The sequence below is a fragment of the Scyliorhinus torazame genome, chromosome 5, assembly GCF_047496885.1.
Source record: "Scyliorhinus torazame isolate Kashiwa2021f chromosome 5, sScyTor2.1, whole genome shotgun sequence".
NCBI lineage: Eukaryota > Metazoa > Chordata > Chondrichthyes > Carcharhiniformes > Scyliorhinidae > Scyliorhinus > Scyliorhinus torazame.
This window is the reverse complement of record NC_092711.1, coordinates 254998300-255017815: the sequence shown is the minus strand read 5'-3', so window position 1 is coordinate 255017815 and position 19516 is coordinate 254998300. Positions and strand designations below refer to the sequence as shown.

Here is a 19516-nt window from a genome sequence, read left to right as displayed (position 1 = left end):
TGATAAGTTGGGACGTCATATCTGCTGGATTGAAGATCCTCAAATCCGAAAAATGAATCCGCATCTGCGTCGGATTCAATGTGGGGGCCGCCAATGTGCAACACGAAAGGTTCGTCCGAGTCATAGCCGTATAGGACCACGGAGCTATCATCGGGCTCGCGAGGTCCGGAAACACTGTAAAGATCATCATCGAAGTATTCGAGGTCGGAATCATCGGCTTGTGCGTAGGTAACTGCTTGTCGGAGGGTTCTTCGGAGGTCAAATTCATCTCCTGGGTCAATTTGCGGCAATGTGCTGTCATTCCAGGTGAGGGAAGGTTGTTTTACAGCTTTAACAGATTTTTGTTTTTTTGATTTGGGACGTTTCCCTTTTAAATTGGATTTGGGACGTTTCCCCTTTAAATTGGTGCAGTCTGGGGCCTCTGACATCCTGACGCTCGGTATGTAGCACGTAGGAAGCGACTGCGCATGCTCAGATCGCTGTTCCTTTACCGATGGCCGTTTTCTTGACTGCGCATGTGCAGCATCTCGCGCATGCGCAAACGAAACTTCCGGTTCTGCGCACTGCCCGCGCAACTGTGCTAGCGTGATACCTTTAGCAAGATGGCCGCCGACCTCGACCCAGCCCTCTCTCAGGCCCGGGATTTCGGCCTCTGGGAATTCGGGCTCCGGGATCCCAGCCACGAGGTAGTACTGCAGCTTTTCTTACCTTTACTTGCCGATTGGATTGCGTTTTCTTCACAGTACTTGGAGAATTTGTCCAGGACTGCCTGGTAATCGTACCTTTGCTGCCTCCTGAAGAACCTGAACATTGTGAATATTTCTCTTGCCCTTGCACCGGCGATGGTGAGGAGAAATTCAATTTTTTCGCTATCATCCAGGTCTTGGAGTTCAGCTGCCACCAGGAACAATTCGAACACTTGCCGGAATCGCCGCCAGTTTTCGCGGAGATCGCCGTGGCACTGGAGCGGCTGCAGAACCGGGAGCTCTATCATTTTGCCTGGGCACTGCTGGTTGTCTGTGTACACTGAGGTATGCCGGCAGGTATCGATCCACTCCTGTACCATGTGGTGTTGGGTGCTCTGGTGCACAGATGAGCCAACACAGTTGTATGTGTTACAACTCTATTTTATTTTAACTCTTATAATACAGTTCGTTCTGGATACTCTGCACGTGCTGTCTCCCTGAGTGTGTTTGGTAACAGATCTGTCCTGGTCCTCCTCTGCAGCTAATACTGACCACCGGGGGTCGTGTCTGTGCTTTTATATCTTTCTGTCATTGGTTGTGGTGTTGTGTGTTCTGATTTGTCTGTTGGTGTGTCTATCATGATGTGTGTGTTTGAATATCATGACACTCCTGGTGGCAACGGGTTTGTAATCCGGGGTGAGGTTTGCAAACAGAGAAGGCGGGTCGACCTTAAGGGTCGTGAGGCCGCAAACAGTAAGGTATGGTAGGGGCCCGCCAAATTTCAGGGTTGGGCTCTGGAGGTTGCACTGGAAGTCCAGGCCGAGTAGCAAGGCAGTGCAGAGGTTGGGGAGGACGTAGAGCCGGAAGTTGCTGAACTCTACGCCCTGGATGGTGAGGGTGGCGATGCAGTATCCCTGGATCGCCACAGAGTGGGATCCGGAGGCCAGGGAGATTCTTTGGTTAATCCGCGAGGGAGCAGCGCCTTACCATATCGGGGTGGATGAAGCTCTCAGTGCTCCCGGAGTCCAGAAGGCAGGATATCTTGTGCCCGTCGACCTTCACCTTTGTCGACGCGGTCGCGAGGTTGTGCGGTCGGGACCAGTCGATCGTGACGGAGGCGAGACGTGACTGGTGGTCGGCAGTTGCAGGCGATGAGCGGCCCGATAAGGTGCCCGATGGGCAGTGGTCCTGAAGCGGGGAAAATGGAGGTGCCCACGGGCTGCACGTGCCCTAAGGCAGGCAAGATGGCTCTGCCCATTGATTGTGAGGCAAGCAAGATGGCGGCGCCCACGGGCCGCACGTGTTGTGAGGGGAGCAAGATGGCAGCGCCCTCGGGCCGCACGTGTCCTGGGCAGGCAAGATGGCGGCGCCCTCGGGTCGCACGTATCCTGAGGCAGGCAAGCTGGCTCTGCCCATTGATTGTGAGGCAAGCAGGATGGCGGCGCCCACCGGCCGCACGTGTTGTGAGGGGAGCAAGTTGGCGGTGCCCACATCCCGCACGTGGTCTGAGGCGAGGAAGATGGCAGCGCCCACGGGCCGCACGTGTTGTGAGGGGAGCAAGATGGCGGCGCCCTCGGGCCGCACGTGTCCTGGGCAGGCAAGAAGGCGGCGCCCTCGGGCCGCACGTGTCCTGAGGCAGGCAAGGTGGCGGCGCTCTTGGGCCACACGTGTCCTGTGCAGGGAAGATGTCTCTGCCCATTGATTGTGAGGCAAGCAAGATGGCGGCGCCCATGGGCCGCACGTGTTGTGAGGGGAGCAAGATGGCGGCGCCCTCGGGCCGCACGTGTCCTGAGGCAGGCAAGCTGGCTCTGCCCATTGATTGTGAGGCAAGCAGGATGGCAGCGCCCACCGGCCGCACGTGTTGTGAGGGGAGCAAGTTGGCGGTGCCCACATCCCGCACGTGGTCTGAGGCGAGGAAGATGGCAGCGCCCACGGGCCGCACGTGTTGTGAGGGGAGCAAGATGGCGGCGCCCTCGGGCCGCACGTGTCCTGGGCAGGCAAGATGGTGGCGCCCTCGGGCCGCACGTGTCCTGAGGCAGGCAAGGTGGGGGCGCCCTTGGGCCGCACGTGTCCTGTGCAGGGAAGATGTCTCTGCCCATTGATTGTGAGGCGAGCAAGATGGCAGCGCCCACGGGCCGCACGTGTTGTGAGGGGAGCAAGATGGCGGCGCCCTCGGGCCGCACATGTCCTGGGCAGGCAAGATGGTGGCGCCCTCGGGCCGCACGTGTCCTGAGGCAGGCAAGGTGGCGGCGCCCTTGGGCCGCACGTGTCCTGTGCAGGGAAGATGGTGGCGCCCTCGGGCCGCACGTGTCCTGAGGCAGGCAAGGTGGCGGCGCCCTTGGGCCGCACGTGTCCTGTGCAGGGAAGATGTCTCTGCCCATTGATTGTGAGGCGAGCAAGATGGCAGCGCCCACCGGCCGCACGTGTTTTGAGGGGAGCAAGGTGGTGGCGCCCACATCCCGCAAGTGGTCTGAGGCGAGGAAGATGGCGGCGCCCACTGGCCACACGTGGGGGGTGCAGCGACAATAGCGGGCCTGGCACCCTGCAGCGCGAAATGTCCTTTCTTGCTGCAGGCCTTGCAGAGAGCGTTCCGCGTCAGGCAACACTGCCAGGGGTGTTTTGTCTGTCCGCAGAAGTAGCACTTGGGTCCCCCGGGGTTGGTTGGCTGCTGCGCGCGCAGGCGTGGGGTTGGCTGGGGCGGTCACTGATGGGGACCGCGATGCCCAGGAGGGATGGGTCGTGCAGTCGGGGGCATACGCCTGTACGTTGCTGAGGCGACTGTGAGTGGGAGCGCTAGTTTCTTGGTCGCCGCGAGGTCAAGCATAGCCCCTTCTAAGAGGCGCTGGCGGATGTAGGCCAACCTTATGCCCATAATGAACGCGTCCCTCATTAGCAGGTTAGAATGTTCAGGGGCCGAAATGGCCTGGCAGTCACAGTCTCTCACCATAGCGAGCAGGGCATGCCAGAAATCTTCCACAGACTCACTGGGAAGTTGGTGCCGCGTGGACAGGAGGTACCTGGCGTAGATCTTGTTGGTCTGCTGAGCGTACTTCTTCTCCTTCAGTAGCGCCATGGCCTCTGCATGGGTAGGCGCTTCCTGGATGAGGGGAAAGACATCGGAGTTCAGCTGCGTGCACAGAATCTGGAGTTTCTGTGCTTCTGGGATTGGGTCTGTCGCAGACCCGATGTACGCTTCAAAGCAAGCTAGCCAATGTGTGAAGTCCTTTTGGCGTTGTCTGCTTGAGGATGCAGCTGCAGGCGATCTGGCTTGATGCGGAGATCCAGCTTTGTAAAATCTGTGTAATAAATTGATGCACTATCAATTACGACGAGACGAGAGTAGAGAGTAATCGAGGCTTTATTACACAGAGATGTGTGGCCTCCTACAGCTGCTGCCAAAATGGCTGCAGTTCGGAGAGCACACATATTTATACTCCGTCTACTGGGCGGAGTCAGCAGGCAGGGATCTACCCCCATACCTGTAGTACAGGGGCCTTACCGTAATACCCTCATATGCAGTGCAGTATATACAATATAATACAACAGTGGTGACTACCACACTGGCATGGAACACCATTTCCGCAGCCTGCCAGGCAGCCATGCAGCTGCACACGCCGCTGACTACCCACTGTGAACATAGGTCACTGGTCGTATGGGTGTCTGCCCAGGCCACGCCCCTTGGTGCCCTCTCACCCCAGCCGACCCATCAGCAGGATGGGTGCACTCCAGCTCAACCAATACCAAGTTATTGGCTGGGATGGTGTATGAGGGGAGTGAAGTGCATATATGCAGCTGCAGCTTGTAGGCTTCCTTAGTGTCAAAAAGAACAAAGAACAAAGAAATGTACAGCACAGGAACAGGCCCTTCGGCCCTCCAAGCCCGTGCGTCAATCGCAAATCCAGCGAATCCCGCACTCCTTCTCATTGGAATCGATTGTGTTCCACGTGGCGCTGATGCTAGCCCCTCAACGGTCGCTGAATCAGTCCACGTGTGGCGCCAATTTAGCCGTCATAGAAATTTGCGAATCCTGCCCCAGCGTCAACAGTCTCAGGAACATAGAATTATGTCAATTTTCTGTGCACCAAGCGAAATTTCACTTTCAGGTCTTGTTTCACTCTTGACTTAACACCACAAAGGTGAGCAAAGGAAGAAAATGTTGTTGCTGATACGTTTTCAGTTTAAAAGAAACCAGGGAGGGCATTTCAACGAAGTGCAACAGGAATATAAAGATTGGATGCCGCAAAGTGCTGTGAGTAGTACTTCCCCCAATGTTTCATATATACCCACACCAGGAAGTGGGTGTTAGATTACATGAAGCTTGAGACTGGTTATATGGAGCGAGAGAAGAATTGTGGAATTTGACATCAAGGAGAAGAATTTAAAAGGAGGATGGTTCAATTTGTCTTGATTTCAGCATTTTGATGATGCAGAAAAAGAAACGCTATTTATATCGGGGGGGGGGGTCTCCAAAATCAAACAAGCAATGAAACGTTGCCCGATGCGTCACGAGCACCAGAAACCCCCTCCTTTGGCCTCACTTCACTATTGAAAATAGCCGGGGTGCCCCTGGGTGAGATGGCATGGTGGCTTTGCGGGACCCTCACGCGTCCATGTTTTTGATCCTTGTGGATGCCCATTCTAAGTGACTAGATGTACATCGGATGAGCCCCACCACAAGAGCCACTATTGAGAAATTGAGGTGTTCGTTTAACACCCGTGGGATTCCAGAGGTGCTGGTTACAGATAACAGGACCCCATTCCCGGGTGAGAATTCGCATTTGTACTCACAAATGGGATAAGACACATCCGGACCGCCCCGTACCACCCCGGTGCAGGCGTTCAAGTGGGGCAAGTGGAAGCAGACCACGGGCTTCCTGGACACTCGACATTCCAGGTTCCTTTTTCATTACAGTACCATGTCACATGTCATGACGGGGGTAGCACCGGCAGAGCTGCTGATAGGCCGGCGCCTCTGAACTCACTTATGTCTGACTTTTCCAAGTTTGGGCAGAAAGGTCAGACGACAACAAGAATGCAAAGGAAGTAAAATGATCAAAAAACATCAGAGAGATGTTTTCTACTGGGGGGACGCTGTTTATGTCCGGAGTCGACACCTTTTGGCACTCGGGGATTGTGTGGAGAAAACAGGACCCGTATCTTACAAGGTCTAGACCCAAAAGAAGACCTTACGTAAGCACATCGACCACCTTAAAAGGCGAGAGCCCGACTCAGAGAATTCCTGGCCAGAGACATTGGTACCTCCACCGCCTCATGGACCACTCCATTGCCAAGGAGTGCAACCCGCCACGGTCCAAGGCCTAGACTGTCTAGATGATGACAACCCAGGCTCAGAGATGGACATCAAAGCGTTTGGGCTCATGGACGACGTCGTGCCCGGAGCCGAACTGCTGGCAGTGTCCCTCCGGAGGTTTTGTCGAGAAAGGTAATTGGCAATTCCCTATGCACCACCCGATCCAGACTCGCCACTGGCAGAAACGACATATAAGGCAGCGCAGGAGATCTCCTCAGGTGATTGGACAGGGGGAATTTTCAGACTTTGGGAGAGGGGTGGTGAGAGGTGTATAAAACCCCACAAGACCCACAGGGAAACCTTTGTTGATCTCCCCATGGGACTCATGAGGCGGGATTCTCCCTTCTGACGGCAGAGTGTTGTTGATATTGTAGAAACCGGAGAGTTTTACAACGGCGCCATCGGACCGCTAAATGTAGCGATCTTCTGCTGTACAGGAGGTCAGCACGGCACTGGGGCGACTCACGCTTCGTTCTCCTTCTCCGCGCCGGCCTCAACGCAACATGGCGCAGGGCTACAGGGGCCGGCGCGGAGTAAAAGAGGCCCCCACTGTCTGAGGCAGCAGGTGTAAGGGACTGGTGAGTGAAAAACCAGGGATTATCCACTGTTTCTGTCGGCACTGCTCTTTAGCTTCCAGGCAGGGGTCTCTAATATGGTGGTCTCTGGTGGAGGGGGTCTGATGGGAGTCTCTGATGGGGGGGATCGGTGGAGGGGTCAGGTCACCCTCATGCAATGCCTGCTTTAAGGGGGGATGACCCAGCAATTCCCATGGTGGAGGGGCATGGAGGAGTAGGGGAGCTGCCGCTACTTGTCAGTGGGGGAGGGGGATGGGAGGGGGGGCAGCCGCCAGTCCTCCCACCCCGATGGCGGGTTCTCTTGTGCTCCCCGCCAAGCATAACGTTGCAAGGCAAGTGAGAGGCAATTGCTTCTGGGCACCCTTCCTGCGCCAGTGCAAACCAGAAGTGATTCAGCTCCAATAGGAGAACACAGTCTCCCAAACGGAGGAGCCTGCCCATGATTTTTAAAAATCAAAACATGAGGTATAATTCTACCGCCCCCCCCCCCCCCATCATTGTTGCACCAGGCATACCTTCCGCAATTCATGGAGAATAGTGGGAGAGCCCCTAAACGGGCTTCGCGCCAGTCGCCAAACAAAGCGTGATGCTCCCAGGCCGGGGCACCTGGCGCGAGGGCATGAGCCAGACTCACATATTTAAATTAGTCTTTAAACTTATTTAAACATGCTCAGCCCATTCAAAGTCTTCTGGCTTTCGGGATTCACCTGCCCTCCAGGTGCAGCGTGAGGCCAGCGAGAATCAGTACTTGTTTTCAAAAACACAAACCAGACATGATGAACCCGCGGGGGGGGGGGGGGTTCAGAGGCCATTGATACCAGGTTGGCACTGCCAGGACACCAGGGTGCAAGGGACAGTGCCAGGGTGCCAATGGGCACTGCCAAGGTGTGGGGCCAATGAGGGGCCATGGCCATGAAAGTGGGGCGTGATGTATTGGGTGTTCTGGATCACATACAGGTCACCAACACTTGAAATAGTGCAACACTATTTTATTGAATCATGAGCTGTTTATACTTACTTAGACTGTGGGTTAATAGGATACTAGCTTTAACTAAAGACCTTTGCCTTGTCCTAACCAGTCGATGCACTCAGCACATGGTGAATGTCTGTGTTGCAGGCTGTGAGCTCTGTCCTCCTACCGAGCTGCAACTCGAATGAGCGGGAACTCTGATGCCCCCTGTCTTTATAGTGCGTGTGCTCTCACTGGTGATTGGCTGTGCTGTTGTGTGTGTTGATTGGTCCCACTGTGTGTCCATCAGTGTGTGTCTGCACCATGATATACTGGTGTATATTATGACAGGGGGGATTTGAAAGAGGGTCGTGAAAGGGGACATGAAAGGGGATCTGAATGGGATGTATGAAGGGGATGCCTGGAGGGGGCCACCTGGAAGGGGTGTATGGAGAAGGGGCCTTAGAGAGGATGGGGGCTGAAAAGGGGTGGGGCCTTAAAAAGGGCGACCTCCGGCAACCCCATAGATGTTACCTCTCACTTGGTGGTGGGGGGGCCCAAAGTCCCAATGGGTGGTGGTGGCCGGGTCACCCTAATGCCTGTCTGCTGTGGGGGAGGGGAGGATGAAGTGGATATTTAGTTTTGGGGGCAGTTGCACCTCTGGGTCAAGGGTGTTGCCCATGTCTGTGGGGGTATTTGATGTCCGTGGGTGGGAGAGGGTAGGGGGGGACCTTCAACTTAACTTTGAGGTTGTGACACCCTTAAAAAATGGTGTCCCGATCTCTGAGGAGTCAGTTTTGCCGGCATCTTTAGGTCCCCACCCCAGTGTGAGAGAATTCAGTGAGAAAATGACCTAAGTGTTGTTGGATTGCGATGGGAGTCATGCCAGAACAGTCAGCGGGATTCTCACCGTTTTCCCGCTCCTTGCCCCCCTGGTAAAGTAATTGCATAGTCAAAACTTAAAAATTACCAGCAATCAACTCAGGCTACTGATTCAAACCCGACGCTGTTCTACTGGATCTAGATTGTCAGGTTCACTGACTTTTCTTTTCACTTTTTGACAGTCCCAACAATGAAACGAACAGGAAGCTGAGTCCAGAGGAGATGTACCTGGTAGATTCTGGAGGACAGTACCTGTAAGTATCCAGACACAAAATATCAACGTGAATTTCCAGTCTGCATTCAGCTAATGCACCTTTTATATTATAGAAACAATTCTCATTGGTGAAGACTTACTCCATTTATTCTACAGGGTAGATTTAGCAGCAATTGGGCAACTGCACATGCACAAGATTGAGGCAAGCTCAGAAACCAGTAATTTAGAGCAACTGCATGAATAATCAGAGGCTGCAGGCAGACAATTCCCTGACTGATGCTCCCAGCAAATATTGCCTCTTGACATGAGTGTCCAATGGGAAATTATCTCTCAAGACTCCTTGCAATAATTCATTCTTTCCCAGAATCTCAAAGCTGTGAAGATCCTTAATTCCAGATTGACTTCTTACCTTTTACTCTTTTAAACCTTGACCCAGTCTCTTAATGAAACAAAACAAATTAAACTCAGACGATTCCATCTTAATGCTGTTTTAATGAAGAGCTCATTTAAACTCTAAATTCAGACTGAATTTGTAATGGACCTACAAATTGAAGGAATGCCTTAGACTCTCGAGAGTGTGGGGAAGGGGAGCTCGGTGCGCTGGATCAAATCTGTATTAGCCAAAGACGAGCTCCTGAATTATTGGTAATTTCCTTCGACTCGATCATATGATGATGTTTAGTTAAAAGGACTTCATTTTAAAGTATTTGTAATTTTTTTAATGAAACCAGTGTGGATGGTGGCAACACACTATCAATGTTGAAAAAACAAGAAATAAATAAGTTAAGCTTGGAGGTTATAATTGAATTATGCTAAGATTTGGTTTTAAAAGCCCACACATTGTGAGCGAAATGAAAGACTGAAAGAGATAAAACATTATTACAGTTTTGATGTCCTTGGTATGTAGGATTTAGAGTTATAGAGTCTTGGACTTCTACAGCACAGAAAGAGGCGTTGGCCCATCGTGCCTGTGCTGGTCATCAAGCATCTACCTATTGTAGTAATACTTTCCAGCACTTGGTCCATAAGCCTTTATGCTACAACATTTCAAGATCTAAATGCTTCTTAAATGTTGTGAGAGCTCACGCCTCCACCACCTTTTCAGGCAGTGAGTTCCAGATACCCACCACCCTCTGGGTGAAATAGCTTTTTTTCAAATCCCCTCTAAAATTCCTGCCCATTACCTTAAACCCCTGGTTATTGACCCCTCAGCTAAGGGGAAACTTTTCTTCGTATCTACCCTATCCATTGTAGTGATATCATGGTTGTGTTGTAATTCATTGATGACCACAAGGAGTCTCATTAGTATATAAGTGAATGTTAGAGTCAGGTGACCTCAGACTGACTGGAGAGCTAGGAGAGAGGTTGCTTGTGCATATTCATCTGTTGTTTTGTATATAGTTGACCCACAGTCAATGTTAGAGTCAGGTGACCTCAGATTGACTGGAGAGCTAGGAGAGAGGTTGCTTGTGCATATTCATCTGTTGTTTTGTATATAGTTGACCCACAGTCAATGTTAATAAATCATTTAGCTATCTGTGTTCATGTAATATAAATTAGGCCATCCGACAAGAACATAACATCTGACTCCTTCATAATTTGTACACCTCTGTGTTGTGTGTGAATCGCTTTGGGATGTTCCTGGAAAAATGGAAAAAGGTGTTAAGTAATCACGTTCATTGCAAGAAGTGGCTGGCGGAAAACTTCCATTGTGCTTACCATGTAACACTGGAGAAAGCAAAAAAGATAGTCGACCATTTTGTTTTTGATGTGTGAATCTTTTTAAAACATTGTGATTTTATATTTAAACCTAGGGATGGAACAACTGATATTACACGTACATTACACTGGGGAACCCCAACCACTTTTCAGAAGGTACGTGAGTTTATAAGTCGATATGTTCATCAAGGCTGTGATCACAGGTTTAGAGCCTGAAATTAAATTATTTTCTCTTCAGCTCCCCAGTGGCTCAGTCCTTAAGTGCACAACACAATATGAAGCTAACCATACAGATGGAAAGTTCCCACTTCACTCCTTAACCTGCAGTTGAGTTAGCTGATGCAGGCTCAGGAGTAATAGATATGATAGAGCTGGTCTCAACACCCACAATCTATGGAGTGGAAAATAAGCCAAGGTTCCCATTCCTAACCACTGTCTCACGAGGCAGCATGGGAAATGTGCCAGGGGTCCAGCCCAGGATTAACCTGAACTCCCAAGGCTGCATTTTTAAAACATTGTAACTCTTCTGGCAAAAGGGACTGCATGGGGCATTGCCCAAGGCTTTCGGGTTAGAGATTGCCAATGCCTTAATATATCCCCAGATACTAATGCTGTCTTCCCAGGCTTCGAATGGATCAGCTGCACCCTACCTCACCATTGCCATTCAAATCACAAAATCTCTGTCCACATTTTGGCGGAATCAGTGGTAGTCCGGGGTGGGTGCATCTTGGTATTCATGTCCAGGTAAGCCAACTTCTGGGCCCTACGATTTACCCTATTAATCACTTTCATAATTTTTATTACATCTATTAGGTATTTTTTTGTGCTCCTGGTTTTTCAGTTTACAATTCAAATAATAGGATAGACTTTGGAGGATATCTACATAATACAACTTAATGATTTATCCACAAAACTGTAATGAGTGGAGAACAGTTATATACAAATTTTGCATGTAAAATCAATTCCAGGCTTCTGTTCGACATGAACAATTTTGCACATTTGGAGAAAAGAACCATCCCCCTAACATCCTCTCATTCCTGGTGTCATCAAAGCTCGAACATCCCTCCGATAATAAGATCTTCAAAATGCCTCTAGCATTCCAACTGCAATTTAGCCAAAGTCTTGTATAAATTCATCATCACCTTTTATATTTAGTACTCCATGTTTTGCATATAAATTAGGGAATCGCATTTGCTCCTTAATGGCTTTTTCCACCTGGAATCCTTCCTTCGAAAGTTCACGTAACTGTAGATCTCTGTTTCTCTACTCATTAAGAAATATTTTGTTTGTAGCGTCTCTTAAATTTTTAATTTTCATACTTTTTCAATTAGCAATGTTTAAAGATTTAGAAAATGTTTGACGGTTTTAGGCAGATTTCTCATGGGAGGATGTGTTCAACAACTTCTTGTGCTGTGTCTTGAAATTGTGCTAAAACGTCGCGATCAGTTGCTTTTAATTAAAACAACAGATTTCCTCAAGTAAAATAGTTACAATATCTCTCTAATTTATAGATGTGGAATGATCTTATCCTTTAACAAATGGTTTCTTTTTGTATGTTTATTAGGAAGCTTACACTCGAGTGTTGATGGGACATATTGATCTGGCTCGATCCATCTTCCCTGCTGGAACAATTGGTAAGTCAGTAGTAGAACTAATAGGGCCTATTTTCTCAATGTATGTTATAATCTGGGCGCCTTACCTGCTGATTATGTACATCAGAGAATTGTGGGCACACTGCATATAATGTTTCAACCATTCACCTGCTCGTGGCATGCATTTGTAAGGTCAATCCAATAATTTAGCTACAGATAGTGATACCACTATTCCTGACCAGAGGTTTACAGCACGGGAGGAAGCCATTAAACCCATCACGTTCAGGCCGGCTGACAAGTAACCATACAGTCTAATCACACTTTCCAGATCTTGATCCATAGCCTTGTAGGTTACAGCACTTTGGTGCGTCCAAAAACTTTTAAAATGCAATGAGGGGTTCTGTCTCTAATACCCATTAGAATGGAGGTGATAGGAAAATTAGCCAATCAATCAAGCCTGGAATTGATTTTACATGCAAAATTTGTATATAACTGTTCTCCACTCATTACTGTTTTGTGGATAAATCATTAAGTTGTATTATGTAGTTATCCTCCACTTTCTGCCAGAGAAGTTATCCTGCCTTTATCAGGAAATTTTGCTGCAGGTTCAGCCACACTCTTTTTAAATAGACTCTGTAGATTGTTTGCCATAGTATGCTGTTTAAACAGCTTCTAATTGCTGAGTAAATAGACTTTGTTTACGATAAGATAAACTGTTCACTTTAACTCATGTCACAAATCCTATTCCATCTCCAATTCGTTGGTTGACACAAATATGAATAGACACTCTGCAGTAAATTAGCCCTAGGGTAATCCCAGTCTATTTCATATAAATAATGTCTTGGGAGTGATCCAGCATGCTAGCCAGAAGAGCTACTGATCGAAGGTACTGCTATTAACTGGTCAGATGCACAACTGACTTTTATTGAGGTACACACTTGCAAGCAATAACTTTCTGAAGGTATTTTCACAAACTCACCATAAAGCAATACCATTCACTATTTCTTCTTTTAAACACTATACTAGCATTTTGGGAGCATTTTTTTCTGAGTTTCTGCCATTTTCAATTCACCACATGGATCTTTATTCCACTGTTGCACTGGTGTGCACAATAACAAATCCCCGCTTTTCTTTGAATTTACAAACCAGCCACTGGATCGGTGGATTCCTGCTATATGTGCCTACTTTTCTGATTTGATCAGTAAGTATCTTTCAGCAAACTAAAGTGATTTACAACAATCACTTGGAAATGAGATTGTAACTATCAAGCCACACTCCAGTTTAATTTTCTGTATCAGTGCTGTGCTCAATTCTCCTGAAGGTATTGGTTCTTTGTTGAAGGGAATTTAGTATCGCACCCAAGTGGTCATTATCTTTTGTATGACTCTTATTAGTCACCAGTCTATTTAATCAATGCGACAGGGGCAGCACAGTGGTTAGCACTGCTGTCTCACAGCTCCAGGGACTCCAGAGTTCAATTCCGGCCTCGGGTGACTGTGTGGAGTTTGCACTTTCTCCCCGTGTCTGCTTGGGTTTCCATTGGGTGCTCCGGTTTCCTTTCTCAGTCCAAAGGTGTGCAGGTTAGGTAAATTGCCCCTTAGCATCCAAAAGAGTGGGTGGGGTTGCTGGATTATGGGGCTAGTTTGGCGGCGTGGGTTTAAGTAGGATGCTCTTTCCAAGGGCCAGTGTAGACTTGATGGGCCAAATGCCATCCTTCTGCACTGTAAATTCTATGATTCTATGAGATAAAGCTATTCTAGTGCAGCACCTACAGGTGCCCTTGCAGCAGGAATTGATTGGTAATAATGAAGAAAGTCCACAGCTGATTTTCACCTCATTAGCCTCAGGGCACTGAGGTTAATTGTTACACCCCTACTGTTGTCTGGCTGAAATCAGCTGACTAGAGATCAAATCTGGAAGTTTCTTGCTCTCTCTACTCCTTTAAGATGCTCCTTATAAACCCACCTCTTAAGAACATAAGAACTAGGAGCAGGAGTAGGCCATCTGGCCCTTCGAGCCTGCTCCGCCATTCAATGAGGTCATGGCTGATCTCTTGATCAAGCTTTTGTTCATCTGTCTAACTGACTGCATGTGTGGATCAATGCCCAATTTTATTTGATAAGGCCCCTGTGGAAGCACGTTTAAAAGTTTTAATACATTAAAAACACTATATCATTGTTGTAATGTAATTCATCTACTAATTTTCTGAGCTACAGAGGAGCTCATTGTTCTCCAGTACCTATTATTGCTCATAACAATGGAAAACAAATGCTAACCACTACACCTGGAAGCCCATCAATAAATAGAAACTAAAATATGGAGCACTTTATATATGATTTTGTTTAATTTATGAGATATATAAATGCATTCTCAGAAGATATATGGTGGTTAGACTTTTCTGAAATCTCAAAAGGTACTTCTGAACTGAAATATAAAAATTCTGTTTGTCCTTTATTAACAATGTGTTTGCCATTAGGAGATGTACTTGATGTATGGGCTCGACATGCTTTGTGGGAGGCGGGACTAAACTACAACCACGGAACTGGACATGGAATCGGCAACTTCCTCGGCATTCATGAATGTGAGCATGATCAAACGTTTCACTTCCACTCTGTTGACCAAACAAGCACAAATCAGGGGCGAAATTCTCCGGAAACGGCGCGATGTCCGCCAACTGGCGCCCAAAACGTCGCAAATCAGACGGGCATCGCGCCGCCCGAAAGGTGCGGAATGCTCCGCATCTTTGGGGGCCGAACCCCAACCTTGAGGGGCTAGGTCGGCGCCGGACGAATTTCCGCCCCGCCAGCTGGCGGAAAAGGCCTTTGGTGCCCCGCCAGCTGGCGCGGAAATGACATCTCCGGGCGGCGCATGCGCGGGAGCGTCAGCGGCCGCTGACAGTTTCCCACGCATGCGCAGTGGAGGGAGTCTCTTCCGCCTCCGCCATGGTGGAGACCGTGGCGAAGGCGGAAGGGAAAGAGTGCCCCCACGGCACAGGCCCGCCCGCGGATCGGTGGGCCCCAATCGCGGGCCAGGCCACCGTGGGGGCACCCCCCCGGGGCCAGATCGCCCCGCGCCCCCCCCCAGGACCCCGGAGCCTGCCCGCGCCGCCTTGTCCCGCCGGTAAGGTAGGTGGTTTAATTTACGCCGGCGGGACAGGCATTTTAGCGGCGGGACTTCGGCCCATCCGGGCCGGAGAATCGAACGGGGGGGCCCGCCAACCGGCGCGGCGCGATTCCCGTCCCCGCCGAATATCCGGTGCCGGTGACTTCGGCAACCGGCGGGGGCGGGATTCACGCCAGCCCCCAGCGATTCTCCGACCCGTCGGGGGGTCGGAGAATCTCGCCCCAGATATTCTCTCCATTACAACAATGACAGTTCTTCAAAATGCTTCAATTGCTGTAAAACACTTTTCAACATTCTGTGGTCATAAAAGGTGCTTTATAAATGCAGGACTTTCTTTCCTTCCATTCCAAAATAATGAAAAAGTTAATATTTCATTATAAAACCATTTGGCAGTAAGAAATTTTCAGCATTTTGAAGAGGAACAATCAAGCTGCTCCAGGAAATCCTTCACTGTGGTGGGTGGAGGTTTGTAAAACCAAGCCTCAAGTTAAAATTAACTCAGAGACTGGATGGCGCTGAGTGTAGGAGGGGGTGGGGGGGGGGGGGTGGACTCTATAGGCCAATGGTGACCATGGGCGGTCCCGGACTCCTTTTTCTTTTCCACCCTGGGAGGGTTTGGTTTATTGGATGCATATATTGACAGGTGGGCCGTTGTTCGGGGTGGTGGGAGGATGGGGTCATTGGTATTGTTAAGGGGATTGATTTTGTATTTGTTACCATTTACTGTTTGTGGGTAGGGTGTAAATTTTTGAAGGAAAATGTGAAAATGTAGAATAAAAAAAAAATATATTTTTTTTTAATTAACATGCCGGAGTAAGAAGGGAATTCAGATTTTCACTCAAAGGAAAATAACCTTGTGAAGTAAGTTATCGGGAAAGATTGCAGAATCAGAGGGGTAACAGTAGCACAGTGGTTAGTTCTGTTGCTTTACAGCTCCAGGGACTCAGGTTTGATTCCTGGCTTGGGTCACCATCTGTGCGAGGTTTGCACTTTCTCCCTGTGTCTGCATGGGTTTCCTCTGGGATCTCCAGTTTCCTCCCACAAATCCCAAAAGAAGTGCTGTTAGGTGAATTGGATATTCTGAATTCTCCCTCTGTGTACCCGAACAGGCACCGGAAAGTGGCGACTAGGGGCTTTTCACAGTAACTTCATTGCAGTGTTAATGTGAGCCAACTTGTGACAATAAAGATTATTATTACACACCTGGCTGCCCCACAGTGATAATACATTGAGGATAACCTTCATTGGATCATTGTGAGTTTCTGCCCTCATCTGGCAGGAGGTTCCGTCCCAGCAGCATCAGAATGGAGTAATGGCCACTGCTGGAACTATAGGCACATAAAGTAGTAATGGATGCTGGACTTCAGGGAGGTCAGTAATTTTGGTCAGACCTGACTGGCAGATGCAAGCGGATGGTGAGGGGGTGGGTATTTGGGTTTCAGAGGCCTCTGTGGAAGGTTAAAGGGAAGGTCGGAACCTGAAATCCCGCAAAGTAGGTACCCTTTTCTGCCCGAAAGCAGCCTGCTCAGGGAAATCTGCTGTGCTGGTCACCTTGCCGCTGATTTCTCTATAAACTGGCTATTTAAGGGCCTCAATAGCCCAAGGCTGGGCAAGCTCCCTGATACATATAATCTACCAATATTATGAAGCACATAAAATAAAATATATACAAATATTTTAATACAGAAACATTCATCGATGTTGGCAAAAAATGTTTTCTTTACTCATTCAGGGGATGTGGGCAACCCTGGCTTGGCCAACATTTATTGGCCATCCCTAATTGCCCTTGAGATGATGAGAGCGGTACAGTGGCACAGTGGTTAGCACTGCTGTTTCACAGTGCCAGGAACCCGGGTTCAATTGCAGCCTTGGGTGACTGTGTGGAGTTTGCACTTTCTCCCTGTGTTTGCGTGGGTTTCCTCTGGGTGCTCCGGTTTCCTCCCACAGTTCAAAGATCTGCAGGTTATGTGGATTGGTCATGCTAAATTTCCTCTTAATGTCCAAAGATGTGCAGGTTAGGTGAGATTATGAGGTTAGGGGGATAAGGTGGGTGAGTGGGCCTAGGTAGAGTGCTCTTTCAGAGGGCCGTAACAAACTCGATGGGTTGAATTACCTCCTTCTGCACCATAGGTGCACTATGGTCAGTTTCCTTTTTAAACCAATGCAGTTTATGTGGCATAGTTACACCTATGGTCCTGTTAGGAAGGAAGTTCCAGAATTTTGATTTACTGCAATCCAGACTCCTCCTGCATATTTATATGCGTGCAACATGATGTATGTTTGTGTATGCATTACATACTGATTATCTATGCATTCACCCGTACACCAGGCACTTCATTTTTGTACACATCAGGAATTGCAGGTGTCTATATGTGTATGTGTGCACAAATACTTTACAGTGCATGAATTAAGACCATAAGACATAGGAGCAGAAGCAGGCCATTTGCCGCATCGAGTCTGCTCCATCATTAAATGAGATCATGATATAATCTTCAACTCCACTTTCCTGCCTTATTCCCTGACTGATTAAAAATCTGCCAATCTCAGCCTTGACCATACTTAATGATTCAGCCTCTACATTCTTCTGCAGTAAAGAATTTCACAGATTCAATACCTTCTGACAGGAGAAATTCCTCCTCACCTTTTACTCTGAGATTATGCTATCTGGTCCTAGACTGTGCCACAAGAGAAAACATCCTCTCAGCATCTACCCTGTCAAGTCCCCTGAGAATCCGATATGTCTCAATAAGGCAGTTTCTCATTCTTCTAAACCAATAAAGAGGGGCTGGTTTAGATCACTGGGCTAAATTGCAGGCTTTTAAAGCAGACCAAGGCAGGCTAGCAGCATGGTTCGATTCCCGTACCAGCCTCCCCGAACAGGCGCCGGAATGTGGCGACTAGGGGCTTTTCACAGTAACTTCATTGAAGCCTACTCGTGACAATAAGCGATTTTCATTTTTCATAAACGCCAATGAGTACAGGCCGAACCAATTCAACCTTCTTAATAAGAATATTTCTCTATACCCGAGTTCAACCCAGTGAACCATGTCTGGGCTGCCTCCAATGCCAATATATCTTTCCTTTGATAAGGGGGCCAAAACTGTTCACAATATTCCAGGTGTGCCTAATTAAGTAGAACATGGTACTCCAGGTGTGGTCCAACACAAACTGGAAGAACAGCAGCTGATTTTCTGATTAGGCACACTACAACCTTCTGGACTTAACATTGAGCTCAACAACTTCAGACTGTAAACTCTCTCCTCCACCTTCATCCCATTTGTATTTCTATCCATTTATTTTCATTTCTTCCATTGATTCATTTCTTCAACCCTCTTTTCATCCTGTTTTTCCCTCCCCCCCACCTCAATAGGGCCACCTGTTCCCTGTTCCATTTTGTCTTTTGACCCACTGCTTACCTTTGTTCAAACATTAACACATTCTGATCTCTTAATGTGCCACTATCAGTATCCTGAGCCATGATCACCACCATTTACATAGATGATTTGGAGTTGGGGACCAAGTGCAATGTGTCCAAGTTTGCAGATGACACTAAGATAAGTGGTTAAGCAAAGCAGAGGGATACTGGAAGTCTGCAGAGGGATTTGGATAGGCTAAGTGAATGGGCTAGGGTCTGGCAGATGGAATAAAATGTTAACAAATGTGAGGTTATCCATTTTGGTAGGAATACCAGAAAAAGAGATTATTATTTAAATGATAAAATATTAAGATATGCTACTGTGCAGAGGGACCTGGGTGTGCTAGTGCATGAGTCGCAAAACGTTGGTTTACAGGTGCAACAGGTGATTAAGAAGGTGAATGGAGTTATGTCCTTCATAGCTAGAGGGAGGAAGTTTAAGACTAGGGAGGTTATGCTGACACTGTATAAGGTGTTAGTGAGGCCACACCTGGAGTATTGTGTTCAGTTTTGGTCTCCTTACCTGGGAAAGGACGTACTGATACTGGAGGGTGTGCATAGGAGATTCACTAGGTTAATCCCAGAATTGAGGGGGCTGGGTTACAAGGAGAGGTTGAGTAGACTGGGTAGTACTCATTGGAATTTAGAAGGATGCGGGGGGATCTTATAGAAACATATAAAATTATGAAGAGAATAGATAGGATAGATGCGGGCAGGTTGTTTCCACTGGCGGGTGAAAGCAGAACTAGGGGGCATAGCCTCAAAATAAGGGGAAGTAGATTTAGGACTGAGTTGAGGAACTTCTTCCCCCAAAGGGTTGTGAATCTATGGAATTCCTTGCCCAGTGAAGCAGTAGAGGCTCCTTCATTAAATGTTTTCAAGATAAAGATAGATAGTTTTTTGAAGAATAAAGGAATAAAGGGTTATGGTGTTCAGGCCGGAAAGTGGAGCTGAGTCCACAAAAGATCAGCCATGATCTCATTGAATGGCGGAGCAGGCTCGAGGGGCCAGATGGCCTACTCCTGCTCCTAGATCTTATGTTCTTATTTA

General features: G+C 48.4%; 1 protein-coding gene across 3 annotated transcripts in view; it reads left to right on the top strand.

Moving 5' to 3' along the window:
* The window catches only part of xpnpep2 (X-prolyl aminopeptidase (aminopeptidase P) 2, membrane-bound), a 160632-nt gene that overhangs the window by 128086 nt on the left and 13030 nt on the right, over positions 1 to 19516 (top strand). For all 3 annotated transcript variants that reach the window (XM_072505383.1, XM_072505381.1, XM_072505382.1), the window contains 4 exons: positions 8586 to 8657; positions 10432 to 10492; positions 11901 to 11970; positions 14405 to 14509. In XM_072505383.1, the coding sequence (XP_072361484.1) occupies positions 8586 to 8657; positions 10432 to 10492; positions 11901 to 11970; positions 14405 to 14509 (308 nt within the window). The remainder of the gene's footprint in view (positions 1 to 8585; positions 8658 to 10431; positions 10493 to 11900; positions 11971 to 14404; positions 14510 to 19516) is intronic.